General features: G+C 35.2%; 1 protein-coding gene across 4 annotated transcripts in view; it reads right to left on the reverse strand.

Annotated features, from left to right (window-relative positions):
* Positions 1 to 329: 329 nt before the first annotated feature.
* The window catches only part of LOC114942634 (zwei Ig domain protein zig-8), a 157,563-nt gene continuing 145,474 nt past the window's right edge, over positions 330 to 12,418 (reverse strand). For all 4 annotated transcript variants that reach the window (XM_085490314.1, XM_085490317.1, XM_085490315.1 and 1 more), the window contains one exon: positions 330 to 5,648. In XM_085490314.1, coding sequence (XP_085346440.1) covers positions 5,551 to 5,648 — 98 coding nt within the window. In that variant the 3' untranslated portion in view covers positions 330 to 5,550. The remainder of the gene's footprint in view (positions 5,649 to 12,418) is intronic.

Raw genomic sequence — 12,418 nt, forward strand, 5'->3', positions numbered from 1 at the left:
GCCGAGGAGTTTCTCTTTTCGATGAATAAGATGGCTATAAAGAATGCAATGGGGTAGAATTAATGGGACATCTCTCCTGGTAATGGATGCTGAGTAACGTCCTCCCGATAATTTTTCTTCATCGGATTCCTCTCTGGAAACGTAATTCAAAACTAATAAAAGTTCATCAAATTTGCACAATGGAATTAACACGCACGGTAGAAGAACAGACTTATAGGGAGCCAATTAGGCTACTTGAATTCTCCTTGGAAACCAGTACACCTTCATTTCTTACTGAGAGGTATCATTATCGCTAAAGAGAAGGAAGATGAATAAAGAGGACAGACATGTTTCAATTTAAGTACTATATATATATTTTTTTTATTGTATCCTGCATTCGAGCCTTTATATAAATAATGAACAATGAATACCGACATATTAAATGAGCTTCTATTTCACTCTCTTTCTCTCTCTCTCTCTCTCTCTCTTTCTTTTTCTCCACCTGTTGTATTAACTGGACGACGATCGAGCATTATAAGTTCGCGTTTTCTCACTTTAATTGCATTAATGATGATATAATAGTACCAATAACTTACAGACTTGCTTACAGACTTGCTTTAACCATAATCGTGTATACATTAGTATGTGGATGCATGGGGGATGAAATATGATTAATGATGATAGAGTATATTGAAGAGAGCGTGCATTTATATATATATACACACACACACACACACATGCGAATAAACACACATGTACACCACGCATTCTCTGTCGCTCGTTCTGCAGTTTTTTTTTTTTTTTTTCAGAAATAACACTTTTCCCGCGCGGCTTAACTTCTAATTTCGAGTTATATTATCGAACACACGTAGATTATTTTGCTTGTAATCTCGCGCACTCTCTCTCTCTCTCTCTGTCTCTATTTCTCTCTCACGCACAAACACGTATACATACCCACGTGATATTATCCAGAGCGGTAATCGTCACGTCGCACGGTGGACAATAGCGGCATATTGCTTGGACAAAATAAAGAAAAAAAAACATAAGGCATTAAAAACGAAACGACGCTTTTATTCTCCGGAGGGCGGTTTTTAATTAGAGTTAATCTCCCCAAGATTAGCAAGGCCAAATGTAAAACTGTTCTAGAGCAAAAATTGTCGAAAAAAACTGCCGTACAGAGATAAACGTATATATATATATAAATTTGCTATATCAAAATCCAACAATTGTATCACAAATAAAAATTATCGAGTGTTGGGCAGTTTATATATTTAAATATATATATATATATATATATATATTGTATATTTTATATATATTATATATATAATATTTATAATATATATAATATATATATTATATAATTGCTTTACATTAATTTTTGATGTAATGAAATTTCCCACAATAGAAGTTTTACGAGCCTTAGCTCCATTAAAAAGATCATCTCTCTCGTAATAAATAAATTTCTTATTGAATCTTATTTTACTATCACTTCGATGACACATGAAATATTTTCGGGACTCGCTTGGGCCGATAGAAATTAACACGATCTAATTACTTTTATAGCTTACAGTTTGTAATTTCTTTCGTTATTTTTTAACTGAAAAATTAAATAAGAGAATAACTGAAAAAGTTGATTAAAGCAGATTAATTCTGTGATAAAAAAAAAAAAAGTCTTTTCTAATCTTATAAAATAACATATAAGCGATATTCGCCGTCTGTGCAGCGAGAATGCAGACGGAAAAACTTTTCCTATCTTTCTCGAAAATGAATTTCCCTGTGAGCGAAACCGTCGGGACAAGCAAACAATCGAAACTGATGACATTCGGGTTCTATTGCCTCCGGTCGGGACAAGCGAGAGAATATTCTGCGAGAGAAAATTTACGCTTACCTTATCCCGAGACGTAGTTATAAAACTGGCCGTTGAAGTTTGCGCGCGCTTGACATTAATTCGCAAATTGGCCTCTCGCGGATTAAAGCCACCTGAATCTTACGCCTTTTGCGAAACGAAACAAGAAAGGGAACGGCGTAGACGACGGACGTCTCCCTCGCGAAAACTTCTCTTCAAGAGAACAACGGAACGATAAACCTACCCCGAAGAAGCGAGAGAGTGAGGAGAAAAGCCCGATAGCGAATAAAGTTTACCCGCGAAACATCCGGAAAACGTCATTCGTTGCGATTCAATGCATTCCCGATGCACTCCCTCATCATCCCCAGCTCTCTCTCTCTCTCAATCTTTTTTTTCGCGCTCGGAATAATAATTAAATTTATCGCGGGCTACCAATTATACGGGCGCGGATGTGGTTTTTGCGTAACGCGGATCGCGCACGCGTCTCGTTGAAATATTTTGCACCTGCTCGTGCAATAATGCCTCTGTTAAATTATCACATTACGCAGTCGGTGAGCGCGAAGGGGTAGCATTGCCGCGCGAGTAGAAGCTACTGATTTACACCAAACTAACCGTACGTCATTGTCAGGGTAGGGTACTGCTTAACGGTTCATTTTCCATCGGTACGATCGGCAATTTGTTGCCCCCGATCGATCTCGTCGTCCGAATGTCGCGCTTTTACCCGGGATGTGTCGCACGGATGTGTATGGATCCCACCCTCTCTCTCTCTCTGCTTTGCCCGAGTACATCCCTAATGCAATCGTACACTCACCGCTACACATTGTGCGCGCGCTATAAAATTTCTAAAATGCAAATGCTAACTCGCATACGTTATTTCCGCGCACGCGGATTTAATTCGATATATTTTCGGGATTTATTTGGATCCTTGCGGCTCGATCTCATTTTCTCGACGATTTTCTCTCTCTCTCTCTCTCTTTTTTTTTTTTTTTTTTTTTTTTTTGAATAATTCTAGGTGATGTTTTATGTAAATCGATCTGTGATATATTTAAAACGTTTTTAAATTATAGAAATTATTACTTATTTTTATAAAGCTGCACATATAGTTTCGATAATCTAATTTAATTTTGCGATACCTTTATTTTTTTTCAGTTAAACTGAGAAATTATATTATTATTAATTGTATCAGTTGGTTTGAAAAACCCGTTGTAATATTCACATTTCAATAGTTTTAAAAGGAAATAATTTTATATAAAAATTGACTCTACTATATCTTTTAATTGCAAAAATCGTTATAATCAAATATGACGATATGCAGACACATATATGGCGTAATCGAAGAGTTTATTTCACTTTACAAAATCCATTATGATATTCACAATATTTCAATAATTTTACAAAAAAAAATTTTATAAAACTCGACTACTAGATCTTTTAATGCAATCAACGCGGATTCCATTTGGTATTCGTTAACGGCAGGCATATTTTAAACGGACGAACGAACGAACGAACGAACGAACAAATGAATCTTCATCGTCCGTGTTCATCGTGTATTGGTAGTCACCGGGCTCTATCGAGCATGAAGATTAACACTGAACATTGATGATACATCGTAATCATTGTTTCATGCTCGAATAATTTCTTCGTCCCATTACGAGCCTCGAAAATATTGCCTCTGCCAAATGAAATTAACAATGACACTTTTTTATGTGTCAGGAGAGAATCAATGTTTAACAGTTACTTTATCAATTTTTTTTTTATCAACAATGATTATCGTCGAGCGTTTCAATGTGTAAAATTGCTACGTAGCCAATCGTTTGTTAATAGCACGATAAATTTCGATTTGTTCACAGAGAATTGCGTTTTCAACGCAAACTGCTGGAGATGTAGGGGATGATATGTAGATCTGTGTGGACTTTGTATAGTCTGTAATTATCAAAAATCGATGAATATCAGACGGAGAGAATGGGAATGTTTTTATTATTATATGTATACAACAGAGAGAGTGTAATTGTATAATTGTATTGTAGACCGATCGAAATGAAACAGTTTTTTTTTTTTAGTAATAAACTGACAAATTTTCCGTTTTCCCGAATATCGAAAAAAGCTACTTGTTACATCGTCAACGATCAACCAAATTCTGTACACAGAAATTCTTTGGACGGTGTCATTCGAAACAAATTTACTACAAATTTAGTTTGACGTTTCGACATATACTTCTTTCATATAATATTAGAATTCTCATACTAAAAATACATAACAGTGTACAGACGTAAAGTTCAACAAACATATACATATATATGTACAAAAGTGAATATATATATATACAAAAGTATATATATATACACATTCCAAATTTTGCAACTTTACAAAAACTCGCAAGATTCGTCTTCTCCGATCGATAAAAAATTGTTCGTTGTTATACATTACATATATACCCTCCGTGAAGAATTATATATTATACAGAGTGTATCTAAATAAGTGCGAAAAATTTTAGATGACTCTTTGTCGAAAATTAAAAAAGGTTTCTTATATAGACATATACTCTTATATCTCTCCCTGAGAAGTTACACTTTTCTAAAGAGGGAGGTAAAAAGTAAGTTTTAATTTTTTCTAATTTCAGACAAATTTAAAAAATGAAACGGAAAATTCATCAAGTTTCATTTTTAATTTGGCTGAAATTTGAGAGAAAAAATGAAAACTTAATTAAGATATAAGAGTATATATGTTTATATAAAAAACCCCCCTTATAATTTTCAACAAAGAATCATTTCCTGAAATTTTTCGCTATTATTTAGAGATACACCCTGTATATTAAAATTTATATATATTGGTGAATTTTCAATTTGCTTTTAATTATGTTTCCGGAACAAAAGACTGTATTTTACGTCGGTATACCTTGAATACGCAGATAAAATGAAAAAAATAAAGAAATAAAATAAAAAAAAATGTCCATTATATAGTTAGTCACACCATTTCTCCGGCAACGATTTATACGAGCGTATATCATATAGTCGCGCATTATATATCACATGAACGGAATCTCTTAATTAACGGATCCGCATTTGAACATTGTGGGGAACGCGCAATAACAACGTGTCAACATGCCAGTACCAGGAGCTCGAACACACGCACACACACACACACACACACACACACACACACGAAGGGGAAGGAGAGATGAAAAGTTTTCTCTCCCTCTCTTCCAACCTCCCAGAAATTCGCGAAACACCATCCGACACTCGTCCGAATGCAAATCCCGCATCGATCGCCACCGGAAGCGATTAGTCAAGTTTCTCGTGAAATGTCTGTCGAAACTGATACGCGTCGTCGTCTCGCCGAATCCGCGAAGATCTCGAAGCTAGAGAGCTCGTTCGAGAGTTGAGTTCTCGAAATCGCGGATTCGCTCTTGATACCCATCCTCTAGTTGTCACGCGTATATATACATGTACATATATATATATATATATATATATATATAACCGCGACATTTCCCATGTGAGGCCAGATATCCCGTTTCGTATACGTACTTCGCACAACCAATTGCTGCATGTGGTTTCCTGCGAAAGTGGCAGAGTGGTAGGGAGCCTAATAATGCCTCCAAAGTTCTCGTCTCCGCTTCGTGAGAGAGGACATTCCGGACGCGCGAGAGGATCCTCCCGTGGGGAGAGAGAAAGTTAGCACCATTCGAATCGCAGGTTCAAAATGCACCGGGGTCATCACGGTCACCTTAAGAGCGACGATAGTGATATCACAACGGTGAAAATAAAGGTCGCCCTCGGGGTTGAGGAACCCCCGTGTTGCATAGCAGCTGGATTCTCCCCTGCAACAGTACGAAAAAGAGAGAATATTTGAATTAATTATACTCTATTTTTTTCTCATTTTTAATACTTTTTTATAATGTTGATTGTAAATTAAAATAACGATTAATTAATATTTTTATAAAATATTTTGTTAGATTTTTATTATATAATATTATTATATATTTTTATTTTTGCATCAAATTATCTTCAAACTTTATATTTGCTCTTTTTATTCAAGTCACATTTTTTATTCTTAATATTTTAACATCTTATTTCAATCAAAATTTTTATACTAAATTTAATATTTTCTTATACATCAAATATATCTTTATATATATCTATATATCTTTTAATTTCTCACTTACCTTAAAATAAAGATAATTAAAAACTTTTAGATTCATACATTATACATTTTTTAAATTAAGAGAGAAATTGTTTTAATTTCTTTTTACTTACTTATTATTTTTCTCTGTCATTTTTTATACAATAATATTCATATTTTTAACCAATTTCATCATTTATTATTATCTTATTTAAATTCTTATGGACCCCGTAGTATATTTATCTATATCAATTATCGAATACTATTAATTTCATGTGCACTTCTCTTCTCTTTTGAGATCTATTTTTGTGTTTACAATGCATCGAATATTTTCGAGAGACCGCAAGTTGAATTTTTGGAAAAATAACTTCGCCGGAGATGTTTACGAAAAATCGTCGCCCACATCCTGATATTTCGCTGATATTGCACCATAGACAAAACGTGACAGATTAAAGTCGAATATTATTTTTCCAACAAACACGATATTTTTACGAATATTGTATTTCACGCGAGAATTGCGGCCTAGAAATTAAATATTAAATGTTTGCAAAATTTACGTTTTTAAATTATTATTCTGTCGGATGAATCAAACATAAATCATGTTATATCTTATGATTACAATAATACCTTTAGTTTGAACGGCAAGAAAACGGAAGACGTGTTTCCGGTTTAAAAATTTAGTAGTAGAAAAGATATATTATTCTAAAGAATTGAGAAAGAAAGAGGGAGAGAAAGTAGATTTTAAAAGAAGTATATATGAGTTATATACGTGAAATCTCCGCTAATAATCGAGAGCGATATTTCTATCTTTGGAACTTGGTCGAAAGTAGAAATGTCTTGTTATTATAACGTTTCATTTATCCGTTTCTTATCATACCTTTTAATATAAATTACATTTCTATTTTTACGTTTATGTCTCGATATTATTGATCTATCGTTTCGCGATTTTATTGGCTCCTATAATATTTATTCGTCTAGTTATCAATGTCTCAATTTATTAACGCTGGATGAGGAAATCTAAGGAGAAACCTGGATGATAAATCATCTCTCGCTGAATTCAAAGCTGAATCAGAATAGGAAAGAAAAACTTGGCGTGTTATGTACACTATATATGTATGCGTTGTGTAATAAATAATCTGTTATACAACAAAGTACATAAAAAGCGAAACATATTCCGCATCTATCAAACGAAATGGCGTTTCAATCCTTCTATTTGATTCGTCACGGTACTCCCTGACAAAAGCGTAGGGATTGGTATAGTGATTGCGACCAGTATATTTGGCTTTTGAATCGTCCCCGAAAATTCAAGATATAAACGCAAATCCGACCATCCATAAAATTCGTGGCAAAATATCAAATTTGACGTGATTCCGCGGGCCACTGACTGTCGCATTCAAAAGTGACAAGAGACTGCGGCTTGCGCGAGTTTAGTAAATGGCCGATGGAAATCGCTTTTCGCACAATTGCGGAAAAAGTATCACTTTTATCGCTTAAAACGAGCCGATCGTGATTGAAAATAAGCTGTTTCATATATCAATTGATTAAACGCTGAAATGATTCCTAATGGATTGTAATGTATCATTTTGTGACGCTTCGTTTCCGATTGACCTTTCTGTCAATAAATATTCGAATAACCAGTTCCCAAAACAACTTTAATGATCGCGCGATTAATACAATATCAGTCGTCCACGTGCGCAAATCTGCAATTTTTTTTATTTTTCTTATGCGTTTCAATACCTAATCTTTTTAAAATTGTAGTTTAATGGTCAATCAAAAAAAATAATATACTCAGAACATGTCTTTATATTTTAATTCGTTTTTTAAAAATGTCATTTATGCGACTCTAACATTGTATTTAACAATCGAGGTTGTTAAATGTTAAAAATGTGTATACAGAATTTTTTTCCACCCGAAACAAAATACAAAGAGCTTTTATCCTCGAAAAACTCCTAAAATATAAAAGGAAAGAATATTTGATGCTATAAAGAAATTGTTGCAGTGCAATGTGTCAAAAACAGCTGATGTGTCAAATAATGTAAACTGTGATATGTCAAACGCAGTTGATACTCAAGTATCTACTATTATGTATATTGGAAAAGTGAAAAATTATGCATCGACGGAAAGGATTAAATGGAATGATTTATAATGGAAAGAAGCGTAATATTTATTTGTTTACGACGCTTCGTCCAGTTAATAAACTGATAGGCTTGTTTATAATTAGTTTTAACGTACTCTGCAATCTTCTATACACGCGTATGTAAACACTATATCGGCATGTAAATTTTCCAGAAATTCCGTAATTCGATGATGCGACTATAACTTTCTATATAAGCACGGATACAACGTTAAGTTAATAATATTTGTTTTAGCAAAGTCTCGATATTATATAATGCGTAATATTATATACTGCGTTTTGTTGACAATTACATAATACATGAAGCACATGTATTTGCCGATAGAATCATGTGAAATATAGATTTGAATTTTGCATTATTCGAATTAATCGCATTGTCGTACATTCGCGTTTTCACCTTCATTATTATATTTACACTCTCTAAGTCATCTTTACCCTTTCCTGGCACAATCAAACATTTAGCTCGATCGATTTGAAAGTTTTCCCGAAGTCGAAAACATGCTGTCCGCGTGGCGGACTTTTAGCGGCCAGTCGCAGAAAGGGTCAGGTCCTCTCCCCAGGGATTCAATTAAACGTTCTCGCTCTGAGAAAAATTTACAACTCTGTTTACGCCCTTCTGGTGAACCGGGCTCTTAATCCCGGATCTTCGTCCCGTTAATTGAATCGTCCGAATCCTCACCGGACTAAGACGTTCCGTCTTCTTATTGAAAATCCTTTCATTAATCCAGGAAACGGAAATGAAAGCTAGATTCTCTAACGCGAAAAATCGATCGACTGATTTAACGTTGTGTTGATTTTCCGGATAAAAGGAGTCACAAACCAGACACACGTCATTAGCTAAACATAAATTTTGTAATCGGATATATGTGCGGTATATTTAACGGGTTATCTAGTCGGCAGAAATTTGTTCATTTGACAAGAATTATACCGAGTATTTCCCCGTTCGACCTCCGCTTAATTACGAATTAATTGGCCGATCACTCATGCGCCGCTCCCATACATATGCGATGCCTTGTAATATCAAATGCAAATACGTCATAATTTCGTCGACTTCATTAATCACATAGTATCACCGTTAAAGCGTTAAAGGTGTTATACACTCGCTAAAGAGACTAGATATATTCGATCTTCCGAATAAATTTCTCCCAATTCCGAGTCCGCGTGTAAGTCTCATGTTTATTTCATCTCCCTAATTACGCCTAATCATCTACCCAATTATTCGATATCCCTCAAATTCCAACACCTCCAAACTGCATCCAAATTCCGGTCTGCCCAGAACGGAGCAAAATTGATCGCGTGGCTTATCCTATATAAGGCGAGAAACACGAGCGTGAATTTTAATTCTCCCGCTACACCGAGAGTTACACGGAAAATTGTATAATATTCCACGTAACCGCGCGATTAATCACACACTCGGCAACTCGGAGATACGATTTTCTTCTTACTTCCGCCGCTCTCTCTCTCTCTTTCGGAGAAAACCCGGACTCGGACTTAAAGAATCGCCGCAGTAGAAAAAGGCGGATGCGAAATGAGCTGTCAAGCGCTCTCCGGAGATTCTCTCTGTGTATTATACATGATCGTGTGCGCGCGAGCGGACCTGTTAACTACGTCTTGCGACGAGAGAGCTTTGCAAACTCCTCACGCCTGGCCTTACGTCGACAATCTAAGGAGACGAGAGAGAGAGAGAGAACAAGAGAAGAGAGGCTTCCCGACGCAGAGACAGAGAGAGAGAGAGCAGTGATGCCGAAGAGGCAGACTTCCACCGTGTCATAGAAGGGATAGAGGCGGGTCGACGTGTAGTCCTCCTGGAGCCTGCGGCTACGATTATTAATGGGCAGGGCGTGACACCCCGCGAAATAACCTCTCTAACCCCGGCTTCCATGCCAGGACCAAACCGGCCAACCAGCCACCCTCCGGGTGTTCCAACTCCCGTATAGTCGCTTGTCTCCTCATAGGCATTAACTAGGCCAAGAACCGCTCGTTTGCCCGAACGAATTCTTCCTTCCGCATTCCACGATTTTTTTTTTTGCCAGTGACTGACTAGACTTTCTGTTGTCGTTTTCTCTTTCTCATCAGGTTGATGAAGCTCTTCGCTCAATTTTTTAGCGATACATTTGTTTTAGTCTACGAGGCGAGACTCGTACTATACGAGGTGTTGAAAAAGAGGTAAAATATTTTAAGAGGATTTAGTAACAAGTCGAAAAGTTTTAATAAACGTGGGTAATAAATAAGCCGTTTTATTTGCAATATCTTCAAACTTATGCTGTCGTTTTGCTTGCATACGTTATAATAAATATAAAAATTTTAAACGAAATATAAAAATTATAAAAATAAAATATATTAAAAAGAAATAGAAATAAAAATTGCTTTTGATACAAAATGCGGTATTCGAGAATAAGCCCAGAATGAGAATATGGCAAAATCGCAAATTAAGAGCGCAAGGGAAATAAAAACGAAAATATGTAAGTGTCACGCGAGACAGCTTTTCAAGTCCCAAACACGTCAAGATAGTGTCGAGTAATATGCTTCGCCTCGAGCTAGGTACGCGCTTAATTAATAATCACAACATCTCAAGAATTAATTGCGCCAAGGGTTGTCCTCTAGTATATTGTTGGAGAATATTTTAATTGGGGGAAAAAAAATAACGAAAGTTGCATAACTACGTCACGCGCTTCGTTGAAGAAGAACTAAAATCGTATCACCTTTTTTTGTTTTTTTTTGTTTTCCTAGCTTTTACGTCGGAGGCAGTGGCTTCCACTGTTTTGTATATAACTGCGCGCATTTGCCAACAAGCGTGGTTTCTCATTTACATAATAAACTAGAGAACTTTAAAATATATTTAAATATTAACGAGTGTTGCAGAGCGCGATGCATTGTGTGATGTTTAGCTGAAATATTATTCTACTTGTTTTATGAAAGGTGTTCATATTTTTTATATCTATTTTATCTTTTACAGATATACATACACATATATACATATATATATATGTGTGTATATGCAGAGTGGTTCTTATAATGCTATGATTTTTAAAGCATTTACGATAATCTGATAAAAAAGTAATTAGAAATTTATTAATTTCTAATTGATAACAAACTGCAATGATAAAATTTGATCGAACTCTTTTTATTTAATTTAAAAAAAAGAAGATTATCTTGATTTTTTTAAATGGATTATTGTGTTTTTTTAATAATGTAGAGAACAGCAAAACAAATTCAATAATTATACATAATGTCATTTTAAATTACATTGCAACTCAATAAACCATGTTAAACTTGTTAAAGCATAATTCTACGTTATCGAGGAAGTTCAGTGGAAGCGTAAATAGTAAATAGATTCAAGAATTTGCTCTTATGTTGTCTATAATACAAAGTTTAGCTAATAACCTGATCAACAAACTTATCAGTTTATCGTGTGTCAGAGAGTGTCTAATATTAATGTGTGAATCGCTATTATACGAAAAGATAAGTATTATTAGTGTTTAGCGACAGGATCAAATTTATCAAAATAATTGAAATGTCAAAAGAATTTAAATATGAACAAAAAAATAATCAAATGACATAATATTATATTATAGTATATATAATGAAATTTTCTAATACCGTTGAGAAAAGAAAGCTGATTATACGTTTTCAAAATTATTAAAAATGAGGAGAGAATTTGAATCTTGGAATTGAACAATTCGAAGTAAAATATGGCGCTCTCGAGGATCGATTTTAAACTGGTCACGACATTAGAATGCGACTCAAGCCGCGATGGTCAAAGATGGTCACGAGTCCCGTTTTGCAAATTGCTCACTCCGACGGACGATCGTTAGCGTCCAATCTCATGCATAAACGGATAGACGAACTGAACGGAAGTACGAAACATTTCACGATGCATACAGCGCTAGACGAAATTTCAGGACGTGGATCGACTCCCACCGCGGCAAACTACTTTCGAATGCGGGCTTCGAGCGTCCGACTACTTGTCAAGCAAATTCGCATTACTTCCAGTATTATGATCGCTCTTGTAGTTACCGGCATACAACACCCGTGGTAATAACTCTCCGACTTGCGCATCTCGCATAGTCATCGCGACAATAACGGTAGCTCACTCTAATTCTCTCTCTGGCCCATATCTCGCGTACAAGATAATAAGATGCTCTTGTTTTGCAGATGATGTATGTTTTCGAAGGTGGAATTCATAGTCGTGAATTTCTCGTAGTTATCAACCTCGGTCGCGAGTATATTTTCGAATAAAGAATTAAACGTGCCAAAGAAATGCATAAGTGGAAATTTAATGCATAATTCTATCAGTGCATAATTATTTCATCTTTCTACAAATGTATGGATAT

The sequence above is a fragment of the Nylanderia fulva genome, unplaced genomic scaffold, assembly GCF_048542155.1.
Source record: "Nylanderia fulva isolate GAGA-0341 unplaced genomic scaffold, ASM4854215v1 Scaffold12, whole genome shotgun sequence".
Classification (NCBI taxonomy): Eukaryota; Metazoa; Arthropoda; class Insecta; order Hymenoptera; family Formicidae; genus Nylanderia; species Nylanderia fulva.